This window comes from Triturus cristatus, chromosome 2_2 (assembly GCF_964204655.1).
Source record: "Triturus cristatus chromosome 2_2, aTriCri1.1, whole genome shotgun sequence".
Taxonomy (NCBI): Eukaryota; Metazoa; Chordata; class Amphibia; order Caudata; family Salamandridae; genus Triturus; species Triturus cristatus.
Window position 1 is genome coordinate 864633338 of NC_140582.1, and position 26626 is coordinate 864659963.

Below are 26626 nucleotides of genomic sequence, written 5' to 3' on the forward strand. Positions count from 1 at the left end.
CCTCCCAGATCTGCCACCTAAGGTAAAGAAGCTCAGCTTCTGGCTGGATGAGAAGCTTAACAGGAAGCCACAGGTAGCCAAGGTAGCTTACCTGTTTCGCAGTTCAGAAGTTGGTAAGAAAGATCATAGGCATAATACCACTTTTTGCCCAGAAAACTGTGATTCAAGCATTAATCTTGTCCAGTATGGACTACTGGAACATCCTGCACTTGGGGGCCGAGAAGGCAGTCATCTGGTGCCCGCAAGGAGTTCGAAATGCCGCTGCCAGGCTGCTCTTCTGCCTTCCTCAGTACGCGTCTGTATCCCATCTTCTTTGGGGTGATTCCCTGGCTGACCGCAGACAAACGCATACAATTCAAAGCCTTCTGCTATATACACAAGACTAGATTTGGTACCGCCCCTCGCTACATTCAAGGTCTGGTGGTGCCTTATCAGCCTGCTTCGGTCATCTAACCAGTCCTTGTGTAAGGTGTAGAGAAGTCATCGAGCGCGCATGGGGGTGGGGATAGGTCGTTCATTTTCATACCTCGGTCCGTAGCTCTGGAATGACTTCCGGAATCTCTGCGAAACTGCTCTTCTCTCGTGGTGTTTCGCAAGGGAGTGAAGACTTGGCTGTTTTAACCTAAAGAAGTATTCATGCTACCTGGGTCTAGTAGCAGGACACACCCTGGTGGTAGCCAAGCGCTTTATAAGATGTAATAATAATAATGCCAGTTGTGTATACTGAGACTTGGTCTTTTAACAATGTGTGATCCAGGCATTGGGCCTGTTCCATTTAGATGGAGACAAAGCTTTCCTCACCAGATGTCTAAAAAACACACATTATTAATTGAAAGTTTCATTTAATGCTGCAACACACCTAATGTGAAGAGACAAGACATTCAGGAATATATTGATTATTTTGATTTCTCTTCAACGGCTCTTATTTGAGGATTGTATACCAAGGAATTGGTACTTTTAGACGTTTTCTTAAAAACGTTACCTCATTGCCAAACTGTGTTGTAGTAGGCAGTGATATAGGGACAGGTCAGAGTTAAGATTGGAGATTCCCACACAAAGCTGACCAAACCATAAATCAGGGGTTTACTTGTCCTCCCGCCTTACCCTGGAATAGCCTCCCTACTGCTCCATTCTGGGCGCCATCCTTTTAGCAGTTAACTAGTTTTAAAAATATGTATTTGTGCTACTCTAAAGAATATATCAATTAATTTAGACATTTGAAAACTGGTTTAAGCGGTTTGTGGTAACTCATTGTATTTGTATATGATTGTACTGTACATTTTAATATGTATTTCAGCAGGTTGTGGAGGGCTCTCCAGGACAGAGACATATTGGCCCTTCATAAATACTTTTAATGAAATAATTATATCACTAGGTCCTCTACTCTTGCCAATTATATGATAAAGTAGTCGAAGCATACACAGTAAGGATATTGCAATTCGTGAGAAAATGAAGTAGCAGGTAGGGTGCATTTCTTAGGCCATACAACTCAGTGGAAACTGGCAAATTAGGTTCTCCCTCATAAAAATGTGGTCAAACTACATGCTTTGCAGCGGGAATAACAGTGGTGGCCTACTCTGCTGTGAGTCTCTCCTACCCCTTAGGTTATCGTAAAAAACCTGGGCGTGTGGTTAGACTGTGCACTTACCTTCCAGGCACAGACAAAATCAGTGGCGAGCAGCTGCTTTGGACTCCTACGCGGTCTGAAGCCGCAGCTCGGGTTCTTTGACACTCAAACAAGCCAAACCATCATCCAGTCTACTATTCTTTCTAGACTGGATTACTGTAACTCTCTGTACCTTGGTGCCAATAAGGCAGGCATCAATCGATTACAGAGGGTGCAAAACGCTGCTGCCCGTAACCTCTTTACCCTCCCTTAGTCTTGCCCTAGGTCCAAATATATACATAAACTATACTGGCTCCCAGTGGGAAAAATAATTACATTCAGATCTCTGTACATAGCTCACAACATTTTCTATGCCCAAGCCCCTTCCATTCTCGCCAATCTTCTCGTCCTCTATGTACCGGAACACGCCCTCCACTCCTCATACCAACAGCTGCTATGCACTCCCTGTGTTAGAAGAGGCCGAGCGGGTGGCTGCTCGTTCTGAGTTTTGGCTACATCTCTCTGGAATGCTCTACTTAGCACTACCAGGAACCCACAGGATCATGAGGTTTTTAGGAGGGCAGTTAAGACCTGGCTCTTGACTTGATTCTTCTTCTGTTAACCCCTCCCCTTTTCGGTTTTTACCTGCGTATCTAGCGCTGGGACGCCCCATCGCTGGGGCAGTCATGCGCTCTGCAAATCAGATAACATAACATAATATATCATCGAGGATTGCATTTGGCACCTTGAGTAACAAGGAATGGAGCAAAGAGGCTAGTTCCAAACTCAGTTTTGTGCATATGACAGTTTCCCATGGAACAAATACGAACATGAAATATAATGACAAGAGCAATGTCAGCATCAACCTTTGCTCATCACTGTTATCAACCTATCCTTTTGAATGTTCATTACCAGCATCTGCAGAAGCCATTGTTATAGATTAACCACTGAAACCAAGAAAAAAACATCCTTTCTTATAACTGTGAGTGGACCTGAATCGTTCCCGGGTTAATGGGCAAACACATATTTGATTTATTTGTTCTATTAACAGGTCACCAGCCACATCTCTTTGCGGCTAATCTTTTGATGTTTAGAATGCAACTGAGACGTCCCCAACATGTTTAACATAGTGGTAACACCCAATGCTAAGGCTACACTGTTTTTTTTTATGAACTCTAACACAGTTACAAGAGCAAGCGGATGGCAAGACTCTATAGCAAGGGAGAGGGCTTTGAATAGACCAGTACAGAACACACACATAGGCTATGTTATTAGAACACTACATCCAGCGATGGCAAAATGTTCTAAATTAAATAAGAAGAACCAATAGGGCAAATAGAGGAATGGTGGAACAGATCTGGTCTATGCCAACCTTCATTGGTCCTTTGCCACTCCAATGTCTTTAATGGATTTCCCAACATTCCAGTGTTCTAATTTAGAAAAAAATCTATAATTGGTTAAGGCCATATCCATAACTGAAGGCCTACAGTGTTCAGAATTTACCATGCAACAAACTAAACGCTACAAAGGATTTGTACCAGGCTCTAAATATTTTTTGTAAAAACAGTGATTAGTTTTTGCAGAGTTTTGTGGTGAGAGGTTAAATTAAGCCTTCCAATTTGACAGTCAGGTGCATATGAATGATCAATTATCTAAGGCAATTGCTCAATCATACCGTAAACAGCATAGTTCGATTTCCTTCGATATCCGTTGGCTGTACAAAATTCCGTCCCTGCGTTGCTGGGGTTTCGATATCTAATGATACTTCCTGCTCCTCAAAAGAACCAGGAAGACTACTGCTGCCACTTTCTTTCCAGGCCTTTTTTGAAGCCCAACTTCGTAGCCCAGGCTGAGACGAGGATTTTCGGAATGGCTTATTATCATCTTCTTCACTGAAAGGAGACTGGAACATGGACCGAAATGTCGTGTGCTTCAAGGATCCCAGATCACTGACAGTTTCTTCCTCTTGAGAACCCAAATTGTCATCAGTTTTTTTGGTATTACTGACATGGTTAAATTTTTCAATGCACTCATCAATAAGTGCTGGAGGGGGCTTCTTATGGGCCACAGTCACTCGTCCACAGAACAGCACCTCAAACTTTTTAGCAAAAGCATCATCAACATCGGAGAGACGAGCTTGGGATTCTTCTTGGCGAGCTACTTTTCCAGCCTGGCGAATGGAACTGATGATCTCAGGTACCTGTAAAATGCAAACACAGCCTTAAGTGTTGGACACCAAAAAGATGATCACAAGCGTGCAAGAATCACAACATAAAGACATGCAGCCCTTTCTTAACTTACAGTAGAAGAGGCAATATAACATGCTCTGTTCACAGCGGCTCTTGGATATCAACATTAAAAAAAGATTGAAAGTAGAATTCAAATGAACGTCCATTTTAACGTATCATCTCACATTTAACATTCCACACTTTCAGACACTAATGACTTCATTCAAAAGAAATATAGCATCATTGCAACATTGTGAAGCGGAACATTCCCTGTGGAGGGAGAACAGAGACTCACATGTTCGGAAAAAATTTCAAAGGGATATCGCCTATAATATTTCTGCAGTGAAGCAGCATCGAGGTAAGTTGCTTATTTCTGATAGGGTTCAATTTCTCAAATTTTAGGACCCAGTAAACTCGTCGCAACAAGTACTTATTAGTTTCACATTTCGTTTCTTCAAATTTCTTATGTATGTGGGGCTATGTCCTTTGTTGGTCATGAAATTCATTGAAATATTGTCGGAGGTTAACGGCAGAGTGAGGGGAATGTGGGCGGCACAGACCCTACAGAGGAGGGTAAGCTCTCCCCCGGCAATCTTAGGATTTATTCAAAGATGTTTAAAAGGCGGAGTAATAACTTTTGCAAATCAGATATGCTCTATAAGTCTGCTTAAAATGAAATAAGCTTATGCAATTCTTTTTTTTATCTTATAAGCAAAAATGGAAGACGCTCAGAAGCGAGTATCTGTAACTTACACAATTAGTTGCTTCAGCTCGTAGCGTTTTTACTTTGTACATTCTACTCTGGCTTTCTTACAGTAAAACCTACCTTGCAGTACACATAAATATAGCATGTGCCACAGACAGGCGAGGAAGTATCCATAAGGGGGAGGTTGCAGAGGCTTGTGTTTATTGATTTATGTTGGTGTTTTCCACCGTCTCATGTGTCCCCTTCTGTTCTCAGGTTGCTCATTCGAGTCCAATAGGTGCGGTGACAGCCAGGGGCAGCCCCTCTGCTAAGGCAGAAGAGCGTCGCCCCACTGGTCTCATAGCAGTGGAAAAAGGAAAAAATATATCATTTTATTTTTCATAGCTACGGGGCCAGGTTAGGGAGGGGTGGGGTTGGTGTCACAGGGAGGAGGAGTGGTTTGTGCACAGTAAGTGTGCATGATGGTTTAGCCGGCCGTCTTGGGCCTGCCAAACAGTCATGCAAACTGACCTTGTTCTCCACCTGGCTGTATTGCACAGCCTGGGTGGAGAACATGAACAAGCTCCAACTCCCTGTGTGAGCGCCGAACCACAGAGCTCAGACCAATCACCACACTGCTGTCACGCTGGTGACAGCAGCGCCGTGCTTGGCTTAGGTGGTTCCTGCTTCTGGGACTTGGAGCCAGGAAGAGAAGTGAGACAACTGAGGAGAGACAGGCCGTGAAGAGGTAAGTGGTTTTAAAAAAAATATATATTTTGAGTTTCCTTCCCTTGGAACTCTTAAAAAGCCCTCCCTACATATTCTAACTTAACTCCCCCCGCACTCTGCATATTTTGTTATTAACTTTTTCTATTTTGCTTTTTAAAAGGGTTAGGCAGCTGCAAAATGCTTCCGGGTCACCCACTCTCTCATTCCCCCCTGCCTGGTGTTGCCTGCCCTCTCCCAATAACACGTTTATTTTTATATTTCTTTAACCAAGTTCCAGTGGCTGGAAGGGGCGAGCACGTGGGTGGCTCAATTTATCTTCTCGCTTTGAACAATTTATATCTTTTTTTGGTGTTAATTTTCCAGTCTAACATGGCTACCTGCCATGTTAGACTGGTAAATCAAAAACAGTTACCTGCATTACAACGCATGAGCAAGCACATGTGTGTCATGATGCTTGGGTGCACGTCTGTAGCCATCCTGGAATGGAAATTTTCTTTAATCGAAAACCCATTCCATGATTGGAAACCATGCCTGAACATGCATTGTGACACATTTGCATGAATGCGTTTACAAAAAAAATTATAAAGCCAGTAGCTCAGCACGCGACCTATTGACTTTGCCAGTGCTTGTTTTAAGGTATAAATGTCATTTAAGTTCAAAATTGGTTCTCTTCGGAATAGCTGTTCCAGTATTTACCACCTGTAAGAAAGTAGGTTTCTGGTTGAGGCCGTTGTAACCCTACTCAAGCAGGAACCACAATCCTTGTCATGGTGAAGTCCCAAGCAAACCCTAAATTAACTTGTGCTCAACCCTCAGCTAGCTTGGCACAGAGCACTCAGCGGCAATGTGTAAAGTATCTGTTCAACACTTCAAACTGTAACACAGTGAAAACACACCACAAAAGGATTCCACAACAATTTAGACATATAGTGCAATTTTTAATAAATAAAACAAGACCAAATCAGCAAAAATCCAAACAGTAGAACAGGAGTTATGCTGGTTTAAATATTTCAATGAAAATTCCACACAAAAGCACAAATCTGTGGACATCTGGTGGCACCGGGACAAAGCCACAGGTTCAGGCCAACCGTGATGGAGAGCGGGCTGGCTGCAGGGACCCGCTGAACAAGCGTAACTTAAATCCTAGTTGTGGAGTGTTGTGAGGTCACTCGCCAAGGATGCGTTGCGTAGTTGAGACGATGAGTCGATTCAGAGGTGCTGTGATGCGAGGTTCTGCATCATTGTAGACAATGGCTTACAATGCAAAGTCCATCCTTGTGGATGCGTTGTGCAGTCGGGCAATGAATCAGTTCCAAGGAGCTGTGAGGCTGCGATGCGAAAGCCGGCCTGGTCGTTGAGGCTGCCGTCAACGAGAGATTTGCGATGAAAGGGCCTGAATTGGGAAAGCTTTGCAAAGGCAGCTGTTCTGATGCGGGCTGCAAGTTCGATGCAGAGTCTTTGCGTCAGGAGACCCTCACAGCAGAGGCAATGAATCCGTTATGTTCGGGGTTGCACCGCAGAGCAGAAAAGATGTGTTGGTCTGCTGGAGCCACAGATGGACTGGCAGAGCACTTTAATGGCCACTTCCAAGGGTCCAGGACTGGGGTAGCACCACTTGGAAGGGTAGGACTTGCATATGACAGTCTAGGTGCTGGGTTTAAGGTTATTGGAGCCTTCTGTCCCTGATACCCTATTCAGGAGGCCAGCCAACTAGCTCTCTTGGAGCCACTTTGAGGTTCTGGGTTCAACATATGCATGTCCAGTCCTTCTCACCCAGGCCAGGGCACAGCAGGGCAGCAGTCTTTCAGAGTCAGTCCAGCAGAGTGACAGTCCTTTCAGCAGCACAACAGTACTTCTTTCTGGCCGACTATCCAAAGGCCCAGAAGTGTACTGAAGAGTTGGTGTCTGAGCTTCAACATTTATACTCAGTTCAGCCTTAGAAGTGGGAGAAGCTTGTACAGGTTTCCTTTTGAAGTCTCCTGGCATCCTGCATTCTCCGCTCTGGCTACAGACTGACTACAGGGGGTATACAGACCACTGTGTCATTGTGTGGAGGCAGGACACATCTATTCAAGTGCAAGTAGGGTTGTGCACAGCTCTGCCCTCCGATCCTGCTATTTATGGCCCATCCAGGCAGACCCAAGCTCTCGATTGTGTGTGGCTGTCTAGGAGGAATACACAAATTCCAACTTTCAGCTACACCCAGGCATGTAACCCAGGAACAGGCTACAGCACTATATGGCTAAGACAGGAAAATTCCAACTTTCTAAAAGTGACATTTTCATAATTATAATTTAAAACCCTGCTTTACCATAAGAGAGGATCTTTAATTACAATTATAAGGACACCAAGTATTAACAGGTCACCTGTTCACATTTGGAACTACCAGTACATGTAAAACTTAAAAGTACTTCTTAAATACACTGCCCTTTGGGCTGTCCAGGACCAACCCATGGGGTGACGTGTATACATTAAAAAAGAAGGTTTGGGCCTGGCGAAAGGTTTATTTTGCCAGGTCGAAATGGCAGTTTAAAACTGCACACACAGGTCGCAATGGCAGGCCTGAGACATGTTTAAAGGGCTACCTAAGTGGGTAACATAATCAGCGCTGCAGGTCCACTTGTAGCATTTAATTAGGCCCTAGATATATGTAGTATCATTTTACTGGGGACTTGCAAGCGAATTTAATATGCCAATTGAGTGTAAACCAATTCTAACAAATTTAGAGGCGATAGCACAAGCACTTTAGCACTGGTTAGCAGTTGTAAATTTCACAGAGTCCCAAGACCAGCAAAAACGAATTCAGCAAAATGCGGAAGGTAAAGGCAAAAGGGTTGGGGGTGACCCTGCAGAGTGTGCCAGGTCCAACACCACCCAAACCTTTACACTTCTGTCTCTTTTCTTTCCCACATTCGTTCTTCCTCTGGCCTTTGATGGGATATTGCCCAACACTTCCCAATACATTTTTTTATATAACTTTACTCTCCCTGAAAAATTGCTTCTTTTATACATTTGTGTGACCCCATTAGTATCCTCATTCCTTTTTCCAACCCTGGCAATGCATGCTGACCTATTCTTTGGCTCCTTATCATTTTCTTTCTGCTTTGAAATTAAAACTATGTTCACTAGCATGGACCCAGAATGGCTTTTTAAAATATATTTTTACCTGTTCTTGGAGTGAATATCTATTATATTTGATCAAACTCTGCCTTTCTTTATTTGGATTTTCATTTTCTGCGTTCTCAAAACGGAGCTATCATTATCTGTGGTTTCAATGTATTTTCATACTTCAAAACATCAACCTAATTGATTACGATATCTGTGGTCTTTAGTGGTCATCTGGAAATATGCACTTCATTTTTATATTAGGGCACAGAGAAATGAATATTATTTGCATCACAAATTATGATCAATAAATACCGCAAAATTGCAGTTTGCAGCTCGGGAAGCATCAAGGTTCCTGGCATGGGTCCTGGAAAATAAAACAGTAGCCAACTCATATTCATACACACTAGGTAGGTGCCCCAGGAGGGCGATATTGCATCGACTTTCCATCCAGTGTGGCAAAATACATCTTGCTCTTAGACATTCAAGACAGCATTTAGCTTTCAGAAATACACACTATGCTGACAAGATTAAACAAGCGATGAAAAGACTTTCCCTAAAGACTATCCAATTTTAGAAAGGAGGGCTGCTTGGGCATTTAAAAAGTATTTACTCTCCATAGGTATATTCTGATTATGCAGTAACAGTGACATTGTACCGAATTCAGAGCGAATGTAGGAAAGTGCTATTGTGTTGGCAGTCTGTCAACAGCAAACTCCTAGCTCAAGAGAAAATTGTAGCAATTCAATCAGGTAGGTGTTTAAAATCATGCATGCTAAATAACAGGGTGGGGTGCCAGTGGACCGGAGAATGGCCACATCAGTGATAAGGAAGGCAGAAACCCCTCTTGCGGTCCAGACCATCACCACAAGTAGGTCACCAGGTTCATTCGCTGTGGAGGGATGGCAGATGGAAAAAATATTTGCAACAACATTTTGTGAGGAAGGTAGAGGAGTGGGAAGGAACAATTTGAAAGTCCGACTATAAAGCTCTTTCCAAATGTCTCCTCACAGGGCACAAGAGGCAATCTTCTCAAACAATGAAAGGTGATACATTTCGATCCATGGAAAAAACCAGAATGATTATTTTAAATAGTTGCTGTATATTTTTTATTAGTACAAATGAAGACGAACAATCTTCCTATTATACACAGTTAACAAGTTTTCTTTGGCTGTCAGAAAAACAAAGGCCCTGCTTTAGCCCCCTGAACCCAGCTAGATTATTTCCTAAATCAGACCCCCAAGGTTATTGCGGCATAGATTTGTAAATTTTTTGGTGCAAAAATTGAGATTTTGCGTCATAAAATTGACATTTTGCAGCATTATTGCAGCACTTTATTTTTCTGGCAATCATTCCTTTTCAGCCTTAAATCAATGGAAACTGTTTTAGCAGAGTATTCCACTTTGAAATAGGCATGTTTAAAGTGTCTGAGAGTGCTTCGCACTTGGTATTGCTAGAGTGTTACTTAAAATCGGAACAGATTGAGGGTCCCAGATTGTTTGAAAAGGTGTTATTGAATGTGAATGTGCAGTTTCATCCACAGTGGGACTGTCTTATGGTCTAGTGTAGTAGTTGTAGAATAGGAAGCACACTCCCGTACAGATGACCAGATCCTTTACGAAACATTCAGATTATGGACTTCTGCAGGATGATGGCAATGGGCATCCCCGACACCCTCTTCTGTGTGCGTACTTCCTTTGTTGGTACAATGAATGATTAACAATTGTGATTACTCTTCATAGAATTCTGCATATTTTTGCAACTATTTGTGCACAGTGTTTGGGAAGTCCATTTAAAAGAATTGCATGTAATTATTTTAACTAATATAGCAAATAATATATCGGGGAAGCAGCGTGTTATGGATGGGTGGAGTGAGCGCTTTGTGTCAACAAGTAAAGCGCTTGTTGCTGAACTCCGATGATGCATGTAGGTCACATATTCTTACTATAATTAGTGTGTTTTGTAGTTTCTAGGTAGATTAATTTAATACCATTAAATCTGGTGCGGGTATTGCAATTTAACAACCATTAAAAGAGAAAATATGTTTAAATAACAGGATTATTTTAAATTATCTGGAGAGGAGCATTTATAGTGAACACGCAAAGAATTAGTCGGAAAAGCAAGCAAAATCAGGTTTGAAATTTTGGTGAATCATAACTTGAGAATTATTTTTAAAGTGTGCATAATTGTTGCAACTCTTGGCAGTGCTTTATTTTTGGAACAGTTCAGAGAAGTTTTGAAAACTGACAAATTGTTGAAAAACAGCACAGAAATCTCCGAAATGGAAAGGTTTCTTACAAAATGTTGTAGAATTGTTTAACTTTGTACACAAAATCCTTACAGAATTGAGTACAGGATATTCTCCACTCCATGATGTACTGGTAATTTCCATCCGCCCCGAAGCACAGTGGGGACAGAAATTGCTTTGTTTTAATCTGGCAAGACTAATGTATTAAACAAAAAATACTGTTACTATTAATACATTCAGTGACAGCCAAAGAAAACTGAACACAAAAAGAACGGCCAAGGGGATAAAATGAGCGGCTGCCTTCGTGTGGTAATGGCTACACTGAATGAGGTTTCAAACGAGAAGCTTTATAAGTCAAACTACTCGCTACACTCAAGGAGGGCAGCCTTTCAAATGTGTCTGCTGTAGCCAGCTGCCATCCTCTGAGCACTTCTCAGATGCTGCCATAACTTGCTGCAGTCCGCGCTCTGTGACAGGCTGCTTCTGCTGCCTCAAGATTTTGTTTTGCACCCTTCTTGGGGCGTCAGGGGTCTGCTGCTCTCTTGCAGAGCTGAAGAGCCGGAAGGTCGGCTGCGTCATTGGTGGACATGGCTAGCTGGAAGCAGACACAGTGCACCCCCGAGCCCCACAGCAAACACCCATAAACCGAGTGAGAACCTAACTGAGGACCTGCAAGCAGGCCCCTGACAGCAATGTCTCGAGCAGGGGGCACCTACGGGGCTTAAGAGGCGGGGTTTTGGCTCACTATCAGGACTCCAGAACGCAGATAGGGGCCTGGCCGCCCAGGTGCCCGTCGGGCCAAGAAAGACAGGATTATTATGGCGAGCACGGCAAGATAACGCTGTGCCCCCGCCTCTGTGTCCGTCAGTCTAGGGATTCAATTAATGCCTCAATTACTTACCGGTAATTGCATTACTCTGAGTCCTACTCCCTCGCTTCCATTCCTTACACAATGAGGCATCCCTGCCTCACCAGACACCCACACCACGCGATTTATCACACGGGCTATAAGAAGCCCCCACCCCCCTCAAACCTCCTGTAATACACACATGGACCGAAATCAAACCAAAAGGTTGGCCTGGACTACCAGGGAGGGAGGGAGGGATGTAAGTAATGGAAGCGAGGGAGCAGGGCTCAGAGTAATGCAATTACCAGTAAGTAATTGAGGCATTACCTGCTCGTCCCTCCCTCGCTTCCATTCCTTACACAATGAGATGTACAAAGCCAACCAGGACAACCAAAGAAGGTCTGCAGAAAACAGGTTTATTAAAAAACACAGACAACAAGGAAATCCCACTACTCGGGAACTATAGAGGAAAGAACCTTGTACCCAAAAACATCAGAACGGTCAAACTCCCGGCCAATCCTGTAATGAGAGGCAAAGGTCAATGGCGAAGCCCAGGTGGCAGCCCGGAAAATCTCAGAAATGGAAGTCCCTTGGACCTCCACACAAGACGCCGCCATGGACCTAGTGGAACAACCCTGAACCCCCAAAGGAGACAGGTGCCCCCCCGCCTTGTAAGCCAAAGAAATCAGAGACCTAACCCAACGACTCAAAGAAGGAATGGAAGGACGCAAACCCCGATTCACCGGCCCAAAATTCACAAAAAGGGAATCAGAAAGACAGAAAGGAGCGACCCGCTCCAAATAGACCAGGAGAGCCCGCCGGACATCCAAAGAGTGCAGCCGCACCTTAGACGCTGAGGATGGGGAATCAAAAAAGAAAGGAAGGACCAATTCCTGATCTCGGTGGAACTGAGAATCCACCTTAGGACGAAAGGAAAGAACCGGTCTTAAAACGATCCGGTCATCAAAAACCACCAACCCAGAGTCGTCCTGATCTGAGGGGACACTGGAATCGGAGAAGAGGGGCAGGCAATGGGGAGACCAATGTGCCAGAACATGAGCCATCAGAGTGTGCAAATGAAACCGGGCCCACGGAACAAGAAAGACCGCGGCCGCCATGTCCACCTGCACCTGGAGCCAATGAGCCGCCACCTGAACCGGACCTGACAGAAGAGACAGGATGTGAGACTGAATCTTGTCCACCTGAGCCTCGGGCAGAGTGACCACCCCCAAATCCGTCCGAAACCGAGCCCCAATGAAGAGACGATCTTGGGACGGAACAAGGAAGGACTTCCCCACGTTGATAAGAAAACCGTGCCCCCTCAAAATGGCCAGAACCTCCGTGTGAGAGCCAACTGGAACGAGGGAGCATGAACTAACCAATCGTCCAGGTAAGGATAGAGAAATATCCCCTGGGCATGGACCAAGGCCACCAACGGAGCCAGAAGCTTGGTGAAAACCTGAGGAGCGGACTTCAGCCCGAATGGCAAAGCCGCAAGCTGGAAGTGGGAGTTGCCAATCGCAAAACGTAAAACCTTCTGACGCTCCCGAGCCACTGGAACATGAAGATAGGCGTCCTGCAGATCGATAGAAGTTATGAAGTCCTGGACCCCCACCAATGGAATGACGGACTGCAAAGTCACCATTTTGAAGTGAATGGTCCGAACCCAACCATTCACCCTCTTGAGGTCAAGAACCGGCCGGAACCACCCTCCCTCCCTCCCCCCCCCAAACCTTCTGGACCAGAAACAAAATGTAACCCTGACCCCGTTGTGCCAGGGGGACCGGTACGATTGCCCTCTTCGCCAGAAGATCCCGAACCCCCTCCAGAAGAGCCTCCCGCCTCGCTGGGACCTGGGGACAGGAGTACGGATGGTGCCCCAGCCAGGTGGAATAGCGACAAAGTCAATAGGATAAACTCTCCTGATAACACTCAACGTCCAGCGATACCTCACATCCAGTCTCCAAGCCTCCAGAACAAATTACAACCTCCCGCCCATGTGTCTCGAGGCTGCCACGCAGTCGTTGTCGGGACTTCCGCTTGAAGGCATCCGACGGACCCTCGGGACCAGCCACGGCAGCCGCCTTCTTGGGCTGGAATTTACGCCGACGGTCCGAAAAGGTCCTTGAGGACTGCCGGGAAGACTGGAAAGAAGAGGCCGAGGAAGGAGCCAGAATCCAGAAGCGGCGAGAGTGAGAAGCTGATGACTTTTCCTTGTAAGGCAGAGCATACTTATGGTCCTTGAATGCTTTCGTGATCATACTGTCCAGCTGCTCACCAAAAAGCTTAAGGAGAGAGGACTTCTCCGAACAATCGGCCTTCTAGTCACGCATCCACAGGTTCCTCCGCGCCAGGACCAAGGAACCAGAAGCCATGGCAGAAGAACGAAGCACATACGAAGAGACGTCAGCCAAGAGCTTGGCCTGGTGCTCCATGTGGACAAGCAAGCCGGAGCAGTCCGACTCACCTTGAATAGCCGTGGCAAGCCTCCCAAAGTCAGACACCAACGACTGTGACGCATATGCAGAATAAATGCCAGCACGCATCGAAAAGTTACCAGCAGAGAAGACTTTCTTTAGCGCCCCATCCACCTTTTCATCAGTAGCATCAGCTGGAGAACAATCACCGTACGACCAATCAGGGTGGCCAACATGGCATCCACTTTGACAGAGTGTGGAAGAGAGACCTCCCCCAAGGAGTACAGCTTCTGCAAGAAACAAGGAACCGACGAGCACTCCAGATCGCGCCATTCCCCAGAAATCAAGTCCTTGATGCATCCATGAAAGGGCATAGCGAGAATGGGAGGCTTAACATACTGCGGAAATATGTCATCCCACCCCCCCGGAGCAGAAAAAGGCGAAAACCCCACGTTTTCCCTAATGTGCTGGAGAATCGTAGGAACCTCCTCCCTATGAACAAACTTCCCGGAAGAGGTAGAAGGCTTGGCAGCTCCTGACGAAAAAGAGTCCTCAGAGGGAGAGTCCACCGGACCCACCGCCAAACGAGAAGACTTGTGCTTAGCAGGGACCCTGGCCGCTAGAGCGCGAGCCACAGCAGCCTCAATCATGTCCTGGACCTCAGAAGCAAACAGCAGGGCAGCAGAATCCCTCGGACCTAGTCCGGTGAGCTGGAATTGGTTCATTATCTTCAGAAGAGGAGGACAATACATGTCTGTGTTTGGAAGCACGCTTCGCCATAATGAAACAACACCCAAAAGCACAGCTGAGAGATTTTTAATAGGGAACAGCTGAACACCAGGGACCAACCAACAGGTACGAAAAACAGGGAGGGAACCCCAGAAAACCAATCAGAAATGAGGTAAAGTGGAGGAAAAACACAATCCAATCAACAAACACATATGAAAGGATAAAAAAACGGCCTCACACTAGGCCCTTACTGTAACGAGGAGCAGAAAAAGCCAGCCGAGGATTCCAGTCGACCCCACTGCTGACGCTTCCCTATCCGGCCTCCAACCCGGAAAGACAGCCCCAAACACACAGGGCTGGTGACTCCGTCAGCCGGACCCGCCCGTTCCATCGCCAAGAGCGCACCCCAACTCCAGACACGATGAGGGAAGGCACAGCGATGCCCAGGCCGGCCCCGCCATGCCCCGCAGGCAGAAAACAACAAGGGAGATGACCTCCCACGAAGAATCCATGAATAAATCCAAAGAAGAAGACCGCAGCACTGCAAACGGCCAGCGCGTGGTACGCACGCCTCAACAGGTGAGAGAAAAAAAACCAGGAGGTTTGAAGCGGGTGGGGGCTACCTATAGCCCCGCCCAGAGTCTCTTGGCCAACTTTATCAATATAATACGAATACAAAGCTTTTCAAGAAACAAACTGCTTCAAAAAACACGGAAGACCATATGATCAGTGTGTTTTCAGACTTATGCTAGTCATTTCAAAATTGGGCAACAGGTTTTGAGGGCCACTACAACTAGTGACTTGCGCAGAAAACCAGATAGTGTGTCAAAAACAGCACATACGTTTATTTTTCTTAAACACACACTGAACATATAGACTATGATCTCCTTCATTTAGTGAAATAAATACAGGTTAGGCATTTCAGAGCTATTTAAGTCACTGATAAACAGGTGAATTGATTAATATTTCACGACAGGTAAATGAATCGTAGTACACATCATGGCAGACAATACAGGGATTTCCCTCTCTTTTGAACTCTTGGAACGCACTCAATCCTGCACATAACAGGAGAATTTCTGTATACCTTTCAATAGTGACAAACTACCAACCGTTTCTTCAGGAGCACCCAGATTACCAAGGCTTTGTGGGTGTTCACTGTAATATGAAGTGCAACTTCTTCAGAATTCCTATATTCCTGCCCCTGCACTTGTGAATGAGGAAAACGCTACGTAGTAGGGGAATTTCAGGATTCTTTTTTTTTTTTTTTTGAAATTTTATTGAACAATAAATCAATTACAAGCATGGGCCTACAACCACCAGGGCCGGCCGCTAGATTCGGGAAGGATCATACAAAGGCTAAGGCAGTAGTCGACTCCCGGGGTCCAGCCCCGTACATGACTCCGGATAGTCCTAGGGAAGCAGGATACATAGGTTTAACATAAATAACAAATAAAAACAAAAGGCGAGGCGTAAGGGCAAAAGATGTGGGTCAGGCTACATCCGGGGGACTCTACTTCTGACCTTCAGATAGCTACTAAAAGGAAGGAGTAATGATAGGTCGGGGGGGGGGGGTCACGGGAGAGGAACGTCTATATTCGATTATCCCAAAAGTCACAGGGAACCATCAAGGGTCAGGGGGACAAGGCAATATCGGTGTCCACTAGGGGGGGGAACACAGATACCCCCACGATACGCGTTCCATTGCCCCCAGATTCTACCCCATGCCCCCGGTTTACCACGAGCCACATACACAGTCTTCTCCCTGAACATGCACCAGTCCACGTTCTCCTTCCATACGGACACGGTGGGAGGCCGCTGGGAACCCCAAAGCTGCGCTATATCTCTCTTGGCAATCATGTTCCCCAGGGCCGCCCACCGAGTCTGAGCCGCGTTATAATCATTGGGTTCCCACACATTCAGGACACAGCGACGCACCTCCGGCAGCAGCACAACCCCGGTGACTTGTCCCATGACCACATGAACCCGACGCCAGTATTCCGCCACCTCGCGACACTCCCAAAGGATATGGAGAAAGGTGGCTCTGAGTCCACATCCCCGCTTACAGAGCCCGTCTTCAGAAAATCCCATCGAGACCAAACGGGGACCCGTCACATACACCCGGTGGAGAATCTTAAGTTGGACCAGGCGGAGACGGGCTGGAATGGCCACTTCCTTGGGGGACGACAGGGCGGACTGCCAGTCCTCGTCGTCCAGTTCCACCCCATCCCCCGTCCACGCCTCCCGGAGGCGCACCAAGAGGTCAGCCGATTATTGATAAGTTTTTTATAAATTAATGAAATAGTACTGTCGGGGACATGACCATCGAGTATGCGGTCCTCGAGGGGCGAAGAAGCCGGGATATTGGTCCCCGCCCCAAAAACAGAGAGCAGGGCATGCCGAATCTGGGCGTAGCGGAAGAACTCCCTTTCCGTAAGTTCGTATTCGCTCTGGAGCGCCGCGAATGTTTTAACAGCACCCTTAATCCATAAGTCTCCCACTCTACTAATACCAATCGTGTCCCAACGTTCAAACCCCTTCGTTGTCCAGAGGCTTCCCAGGCGGTCGGAGGCAAACAGAGGAGTAGCACATGTTAATCGCTCACTCCAGCCCAAGGCTACATTGGCCGCCTTCCAGATCCGTACCGCAATCTTAGTAGGGCCCGTAAGGGTCCGTCCAGCCGAGCTGGAGTAAAGTGCCCTGTTATAGTTCCCGCCGGGAAGCAGGAATTTATCCATCTCATACGCCGGATTCAAGCCAGGCGCATACGTGGCATGGTTAATGGCCGACAGCTGTGAGGCCCAATAATACCTGCGAATGTCGGGAAGCGCGATGCCCCCATCGTACCAGGGGAGAGTAAGCTTTGCCAGAGCGATACGCGCCCGTCCGTCCCACACCAGTCTCCTCTGCAGGCTCTCCACCTCCCGAAAGTAGGACACAGGAATAACATCGAAGGAGTTCTGAAGTGCATAGAGAAATCTGGGAAGGGACATCATTTTAAACAGTGCTGCCCGACCCAGCGGGGACAAGGGCAGCCTACACCACCGAGCCGTGTCCTCCCTCAAACGCCGAAGTGGAAGCAGGAGATTCTGCTCATAGCGAGCCACCGGGTCCATCGAGACGTATATTCCCAAGTATTTAAAGCCGGACAGAGATAATTGGATCGGAAGCCGAGGCGGCAAGAGAGGAGGGTCACCGGAGATAGGATAGACACAGGATTTAGACCAGTTGATCGTTAGACCCGAATTTCTCCCAAAGGAAGTCAGAACATCAAAGAGAACATTAAGCGACTGCCGCGGCGAGGTGAGATACAGGAGAATATCGTCCGCATACAACGAGACCCGATCCTCGAAGCCCGGGGCCACCGGATCCCTCTGATCGAGGGCTCCCAGCGGAGCCAAGCAGCGAGCGGCTCCAAGGCAAGAGCAAAGAGCAGAGGGGACAACGGGCACCCCTGCCTCGTACCCCTACCGAGAGCGAAGGGCCGAGAGACCCGCCCATTAACTACCACCTGAGCCATGGGTCCCGTGTAAAGAAGCTTCACCCAGCCAAGAAATCCCTCCCCAAAGCCGAATTTGGTCAAGACAGCCCAGAGAAATGGCCACTCGATGGTGTCAAAGGCCATCGTGGCGTCTAAAGAAACCAGCACGGCTGGTTCGGAGAGGTACTCCGCCCTGGCGAGGGCGCCGTGAAGACGCCGCAAGTTAAGAGCGGTGTTACGGTGAGGGATGAAGCCGCATTGATCAGGATGAATCAAATCGCAGATGACGCTCAACAAACGATTGGCAAGGACTTTCGCCAGGATTTTAGGCTCTGCATTTAGCAGCGAAATAGGCCTGTAGGAGGCACAGCGATCTCGTGGCTTACCGTCCTTGAGGATCACGACTATCGTTGCCAGACGTTGGTCGTCAGGAAGGGAGCCTGCCTCAAGGGACTCCTGAAACATACGACGGAGGAAGGGCGCGAGTTTATCCGGGCGCAACTTATATAATTCAATAGGCAGCCCGTTGGGGCCCATCGCCTTGCCCGAACGAAGGGACCGAATCGCCGTTGCAATTTCATCTACAGACAAGGGGGCGTCCAGCTGCTCACGGTCGTCGACAGACAGGCCGGGCAAAGCAATATCCCTCAGCAGAAGGCGAGAGTCTTCTTCATCCCTATCAGTCACCGGGGAGTACACGGCCCGGAGGTGGTCAGCGAAACATTCCACAATCTCACCAGGCTCAGTCACACACACTCCATCCGAGACACACAGCTCCGGGACCACACGGTTCACTCTCTCCTTCCTATCCAGCCACGCAATCAACTTTCCCGCCTTGTCCCCGGCATCATACAATCGACCCTGCTGCTCCCTATACAACGTTTTGGCGGCGTCAGTGACAAGAGACCTGTATTCAAACTGTTTCAGGCTGAGGGCATGGAGCCCGTCCGGAGTGACACCCGCCTCCAAGGCCGACTCCAGCCCCGAAATGTCAGTCTCCAGCTTCACCACTGCCTCACTCTTGAGTTTCTTAGCCACCACTATCTGGGAGAGGGCGTGTCCGCGGATTACGGTTTTAAAGGCTTCCCACAGGGACATTGCGGACGACACCGACCCCTCGTTGTCAAGGAAGTATTGGTCCATAGCCTTAACCAGGCTGTCGCGAGTCATAGGGTCTCGCAGGTACCACGGGTTAATGGGAGCAATCCGCCCTGCAGACCGCGTCTCGGTGTCAAAGAGCAGCCACAGCGGGGAATGATCGGAAATACCCCGCGCCAGGTGCCTAACCTCTCGAATCCGACCAGTCTGTGCCGCGGGCATAAGGAAATAGTCTAACCTAGAAAGACTCCCATGCGCCCCAGAGTGAAAGGTGTACTGACATTGGGTCGGATGCATTAATCTCCAGCTATCTACCAGGCCGAAGGTCTCCAGCAGGCCACCAAGCCATGCCTGGGCAGCGGGGAGGGCCCTGGGTGGGTGACGATCCAGGTCACCCGAAACCACCGAATTAAAATCCCCGCCCATAAGCAAAAGGCCATCCGGAAGTTCAAGCAGCATTCGACCCAAGTCCGCGAAGGTGGAGTTCTGGAGGCCCGGGGGGACGTAAACTGAGACCAGGGAAAGGGGCTGCCCCTCCCACCTCCCAGACAGACACACATAGCGCCCTCTGTCATCCGAGATTACCCTAGTGATATCCAACGGAAGTGAGGATCGCAGGAGAATGCCCGCCCCCCTGGAACCAGTTGTGAAACCAGAATGGGCCACGAGGCGGTATCCTCCCCTGTTCATTGCGTGACAGACATTGCCCACCAGATGCGTCTCCTGGATAAACACCACATCAGGAGTAAGACGACGCAAATACTGCAGTACTATACCCCGTTTGATACGATCCCCCAACCCATTGACGTTCCATGACATCAGTCTCAACCCGTCCCCCCCCATCCCCTCCAATAGATCAAAGGCCCCCCAGTCAGTAGCACAGTTCCCGTATCTGGACAAAAATCAATACCTCGCCCTGTAAACAAAAAACACACAGCAAAACAACCCCTCCCTCCCCCCAACCCCCCCCCAAATCCAACTCCCCCCACCCTGCACCCCTGCGGGCCTGAAAACCCCCCCAACTTGCAGTGTGCCTGTCGCCCTACTAACCCCATTCTACGAAAAGACCCCGGAGGAGGAAAGGGACCCGTCCCCGCCCGCCCCCCACACAGGTCCTAGTGAGACAAAATGAACAAAAGAAGTAAAACCCAGCTGAACAATGCAAAATGGCAAAATCAAGGACCAAAAGTCACTCCAAAGGGGACCCGTCACCTTCGGCGCCTGCAGAGGGCCCGGGACGGTCACCTCTGTCCGGCAACGAGTCCAGCCAGTCACTCACGGCCACAGGAGAGTCAAAAAAGGCAGTCCGATCCTCATGTTCCACCCGGAGTTTTGCAGGGTAGAGCATAGAGTACTTTAGGCCCAGTTCACGGAGACGGCGCTTCACCCCCTGGAATCCCATCCGCTGTTTCTGAACAAGTTGGGTAAAGTCCGGATAAAAGTTAATGGATGAGTTCTCATGACGCACCGGGCCGTGGACCCGTGAGGCCTGCAGAATCGCATCTCGGTCTCTATAGTGGAACAGTTTGGCCACGATAGGCCTCGGGGGGGCCCCCGGCCGTGGCCGACCGCCCGGAACTCGATGTGCCCGCTCCACGGCAAAGAACTTACTTAGGCCTGCAGGGGCCAACTGTTGGAGGATGAGTTCCTCAACCAGGAGGTCAACCGGGCGGCTGTCGGAGGACTCCGGTACGCCTATGACACGGATGTTGTTGCGTCGGGCCCGTCCCTCGAAGTCCTCCAGCCGCCGGGCCATCTGGTCGTTGACCGCCTTAATGTCACCAAGCGCGGCCTGCAGGTCCGACACATCCGTACCAAGGGTGGAGGTCCGCACATCGAGAGCCTGGACCCTCTCATTTGTTTTGGAGAGATCTGCCCGAATTAAGGTGACATCGATCGCCACCGTGTCGATTTTACGGGCCAGGGCCTCGTATTGCGTGGCGATGGTTTCCCTGATGCCATCAATGGCGCCCATGATGTCCTGCAGGGAGAGCTCCGGAGAGATGGTCGTGCCACCACCGACGGCATCCGGGGGGGGCCGGTCGCTCCAGGGGACCCTCTGCCCTGAGTGTAGCGGTCCATGTTGTTGGCCTGGACCGGTCCCCCGCGGAGGGAGGCCTTAGTCTTACGCCCCTCGGGGCCCCCCTTGCCCCCCATGTGGTCACGGACACCGAAGGGGATCGCCGATCAAGAGTCGTAGGGGGCACCGGCACCGCAGACCAGCGCCTCACCAGAGACCACAATATAACGGTGCGGGGGGACCCAAGGCGATGGGCACTCTAGTGGCAGGTGGAGACAAGGCCTCGCGCAGAGGCCAAGGAAACACCCCGCCACATCAATTGCATTCGCAGGCCAGCCCCCTGAAGTCCGAAAGTGAAACCGAAAGTGGTAGAGCGGCCACTGGCACCGCACTGCAGCCGCTGTTGTTCAATTACGACACGGCTCCACGGTTCACCTTCGCCCCGGGCACCTCCGTCGGGTGGGTCCCAAAAGTTCGAACAACGACAACTCAGGATTCCCAGGTCCGATTCGAGTTCTGAAAAGAGATACGTGCTCAGCCGGTCTTCATCTGCCAGATTCCACAAACCACATCAGGATATTCTCAGGATAAATTCCGAGGAGCAGCAAGGGTCCGGGGAGCCCTGTGCTCACGCGACCATCTTGGATGCGCGCTAGGCTCCTCCCCCTCAATTTCAGGATTCTTAAGGGCATTTACAAGAACAAAATTCCGGATGTGGAATCTGTATTCATCATTCCCTCCTAGAAAGCGTGCAAAGAAGAACGGTCATCACTGGATGGACTTCACACTGAAGGTAGTAGGTAGTGTTACACTCTTTCACTCTGAGCTCTGGATGACTTATCTGAAGCTATCTTCACAAAGTTAGAGGATCGCGCTTTGTCCCAACTAGTTTCCACTTAAGTGTACGAAAACAATACTTAGCAAGAATGAATTAATCTGCAGTCACGTTAAAGACCTCTCCATTCAAAATAAGTACTTCCCATCATCCCACTTTTGGAAGGAGGCTACCACTTTTAGGTAATTTCATAGGTTGTAAAGCACTGCCTTGTCACATGTAGTCACTTTGAAGTGCTGGGCTGAAGAGCTTCCTCCAAGAGTCAGCAGGTACACAGCAATTAATCTCTAGAAGATCTCACAGGTACTGGTACTTGTAATGACTACTGACTTGGGAAGGCTCTTCAACACGCCCTGATCTCTAAAATAGAGGGTAGGGGGGGCCCGGAGTAGCTAATCCATTGGCTAGGATTCTTTGAAGAAGCGGGTTTTCTCTTTATTCTGGAAGGACAATATTTTGGGTTGGTAGCTGAGTAAGCCTGAGCGAGTTCTATGTGGAACTCCACTAAGTGACCAAAAAACTTGATAGGTTGCGCCATTCACACTGATTTTTAGGGCTGGGTGTTTCTCCCTTACTGGAAAATTAATGCGAATGGCACCATGTGCAGCACAAGAATAGATTTTCAACTCGAGTGGCAGCTTTATCAATGCGAATGAATGGTTTCTCAACGCGAGCAGGCGCGACCATTCGCAATCGCCCACTTTGAAAAATCTCACCGGGAGTTGTTGGATTTTCCTCGCTCTCGCCCACCAACTTAACGTTGGTGTGCAAGGAACATACTGCTCTCCACTTAAAGGAGTTTTTCAGAACTCCATGTGCTCCGCGGAGTGGGGAAAACTCCACGAACGGAGCAGAGCCAATAGCGGAGGTCTTGGCTCAGTGAGTTCCGCAGACAAGCTCCTAGGTTTCTGTACATAGATGGACAGAGAGGGGATCAGGGCTGGTCTGAAGATTTTTGCCAGGGCATCTTTTGATTACCATACCAACCTGGAACATAACTACATAAGGTGTTGATTGTCTGGATGAGAGGAACAAAATTTAATAAGGAACTCAACTGAAGGCATTTTAAGCAGAAGGTATCTGGTGGGATTTCATTCATATAAGAATTGTAGAAAATTAGTACAGTGCAGGTCTGTGAAAAAAACACCTTCCTAATTGTGTACAATATTCAAGCAAATTAGATATTTGGGGATTAGAAAACATGTTGATTTCTTCATTTTGGAATTACAGAGGAACACAATTTGAAAAAGAAGGTCACAATTGTGGGGGATTAATGCGACAACCTTTGTAGAATATGAATGTCAGTAGCTAACTTATGTAGGCAATTGGTATTTTTAAGACACAAAACATCCAATATAGTAATAGTTCAAACTCTGACTAAGGCAAAAGCGCATTGTCTGATGTTTTAGCAGCATCATACTCTATGCCTAGATCCTTGATATATATATATATATATATATTCAAACCTTGGTTCGCGTTAATCTCTGCCTCTTAAGTGGTGGCGGGCTACCGGCAGGGTCGCGACCCCTCCATATCCAGAAAACAATCAATCTTTCTTAGTTCAAAGACTGCGCCGAGCCGTAATTCTTTTCAATGGCGTGCTTTATTTCAAGCAAAAACAAACACTGTCCCGACGCGTTTCAGAACCTTAGTTCCTTGGTCACGGGTCATCAGACGTTTACGTGCATCATGTGATATAGTGCAACCAATAATAACAATACAAACAAAGGACTACGGTTTTGCCCTGATGTTGAAATTGCATATACTGCCATATTTGAATGGTTCAATGGTATCACTTGATATACAATGATTTTCACTTAAAAACATTGCATCACAGTTTTACATTATTACAGAAAATAATCATAGTATAAAGATTTAATTCAAACTTATTCTGATCAAATCCGATCAAATTTGTTGTCCGTTTTTTACACCGCTTTAGACATAATCCGTCCATGATTCGTATTTCTACTGTTACCCAAGTGGGTAAATAATCACAAATTTAATTTGCGATATGGACTTCATTATCGCAAAATCATAATCAAAAATTATTGTATACATGATTGATCGCGATGTGGACTACATTATATGCATTAATATGCCCTTGCCAGCTGGTATACATTGGCAGCACCATTAACCAGGTGAAACTGCGCATCCTAGAACACATGCGTGCTATAACTAATGAAGACAGTCAATATCCTATTGCTCGACATTTTAAAGAACGTCACAATAAGGATATTAGTTTACTAAGATTTTGTGCCCTTGACAGAATTGTCAGATCTGAAAGAGGGGGAAATAGAACGCAAGAACTGCGCAGAACTACAATTAGATTGTAAATATTACAGCTTTGACCTGACCTTCTATTGTTAATGTTTTTAATACTATGAATCTCGAAATGTTGCCTTGTATGTATGATGTTTGTGTTGTTTTTAACAGGTAAATAGTAACCATTATACTGATTAGTGCATTTGGTTTATTTTTATAGGAGACGGAGTGTATGCCTGATTGTGAAGAAATGAAGTATTAAACCCCATGAATTGGTATCACTATATGAATCAGATATAATTTGAGATCAGCCCACTAGGGCATTTGAGCAATAATGTAGTCCACATCGCGATCAATCATGTATATAATAATTTTTGATTATGATTTTGCGATAATGAAGTCAATATCGCAAATTAAATTTGTGATTATTTACCCACTTGGGTAACAGTAGAAATACGAATCATGGACGGATTATGTCTAAAGCGGTGTAAAAAACGGACAACAAATTTGATCGGATCTGATCAGAATAGGTTTGAATTAAATCTTTATACTATGATTATTTTCTGTAATAATGTAAAACTGTGATGCAATGTTTTTAAGTGAAAATCATTGTATATCAAGTGATACCATTGAACCATTCCAATATGGCGGTATATACAATTTCAACATCAGGGCAAAACCGTAGTCCTTTGTTTGTATTGTTATTATTGGTTGCACTATATCACATGATGCACGTAAACGTCTGATGACCCGTGACCAAGGAACTAAGGTTCTGAAACGCGTCGGGACAGTGTTTGTCTTTGCTTGAAATAAAGCACGCCATTGAAAAGAATTGGGGCTCGGCGCAGTCTTTGAACTAAGAAAGATTGATTGTTTTCTGGAGATTATATATATATATATATCCTTGCACGAGTGTGAGACCAAGATTTATCAGGATAGGAGCTAATTCACATACCATCCCTTGTTTTAATTTCTAAATTGCATATGAACAAATGTGAGTTTATAAAGCCCCCAGCTCCCTGAAAGCCTCCCGGCACTGGGGTGAGTACTACTGAAAAGGAAGCATGCCAGAGGTACTGACGAGAGAAAATTCAGGTTTTAAGATTTTTAGTAAAGAGAGTACTATCATGTTGAGATTTAAGGTTTTAAGAAGCAAGTTACATAATTTAGCTGCAACGTACTAGAAATGCTTACTTCTCATTTGGCAGATGGCAGAAATGTTCAGATAATTATACTCTGGTTTGAGATTTTAAAGAGTTTTGTAAACTAGAGAATTTAGTCATTAGACATGTAGGTCCTGTATTGTGAAGATCTTTATGTGAAAAACAAGGAGGCTTAAAGGAAATTATTTTATCAATTGGGAACCAATGTAAAAAGTAATGGCAAGATTTCAACAGGTATGCGCTTAGGTCTACCGAAAATAAGCAAGGCAGCTTCATTATGAATGGTCTACAGGCGCTTGAGGATTGTAATGGGAATGCCTCATAAGAAGGAATTACTGTAATTAATTCTTGAGGAGACAAGAGCTTGGATAGTTGACTTTCAAGAGTCGGAAGGGTAGAGGGAAGATTGTGTACAAGTTGTGCAAAATAAGAAGGCAGGAGGAAGCCATTTTGGAATCGCGAAGCCAAATGGACAGAGGAGTCGAACCAGATGCCAATATTTTTGGCTGAGTTGACTGGAGGAGGAGAGATCCTAGATGCCTATCAGATGTGCAGATTTCACATTGTTAATCAAAAACTAAAATTAAATTCCCCATTTTATTGCTATTAAGCATAAGGTAAATGTGGTGCATCCAGGTTGCAACCACCTTCATACAGTTTTGCCCTTGCTAGGTTTGTCCAAAATAGTGAGGACAATTTGGCTTTCATCTGCATAAGATAGTACCATGAGACCAAAAGATGTTACTATTCTACCTGTAAATGTGAAAAAGGGCGGGTCTCAATGATGAGACTTGAGAAACCCCACACCCAAAAGAAAATGGATCAGACTGAAAGGGTCCTAAAGAAAGTTTCTTAACTCTATTCGTTAGGAAGGAAAGTATCAATTTTACGGCAGTACCCACCTCCCCCAAAGTCAAGGTCAATTAATCTAGTTTTGAGTACTAAAAAGGGACACAGGACCAGATGTACATAGCATTTTTGCGGTCGCAAACAACCCGATTTGCAGAATCAGGCTGTTTGAACCACAAAAATGCTTTTTCAAGTGTACAAACACCAAATTGTGATTTAGTAACTTGTTAACAAATATTAATACAATTAATACTAATATTTGGTATTTGGAAGGGGCGTCCTTTCCAAATACTAAATCGGCACAGTATGGATCACTGGTGTGCGACA

The 26626-nt window shown here is 46.7% G+C and overlaps 1 protein-coding gene across 9 annotated transcripts in view; it reads right to left on the minus strand.

Annotated features, from left to right (window-relative positions):
• Nucleotides 1-26626, minus strand: part of TBC1D1 (TBC1 domain family member 1) — a 933361-nt gene that overhangs the window by 495994 nt on the left and 410741 nt on the right. For all 9 annotated transcript variants that reach the window (XM_085642280.1, XM_085642279.1, XM_085642278.1 and 6 more), the window contains one exon: nt 3282-3806. In XM_085642280.1, coding sequence (XP_085498406.1) covers nt 3282-3806 — 525 coding nt within the window. The remainder of the gene's footprint in view (nt 1-3281; nt 3807-26626) is intronic.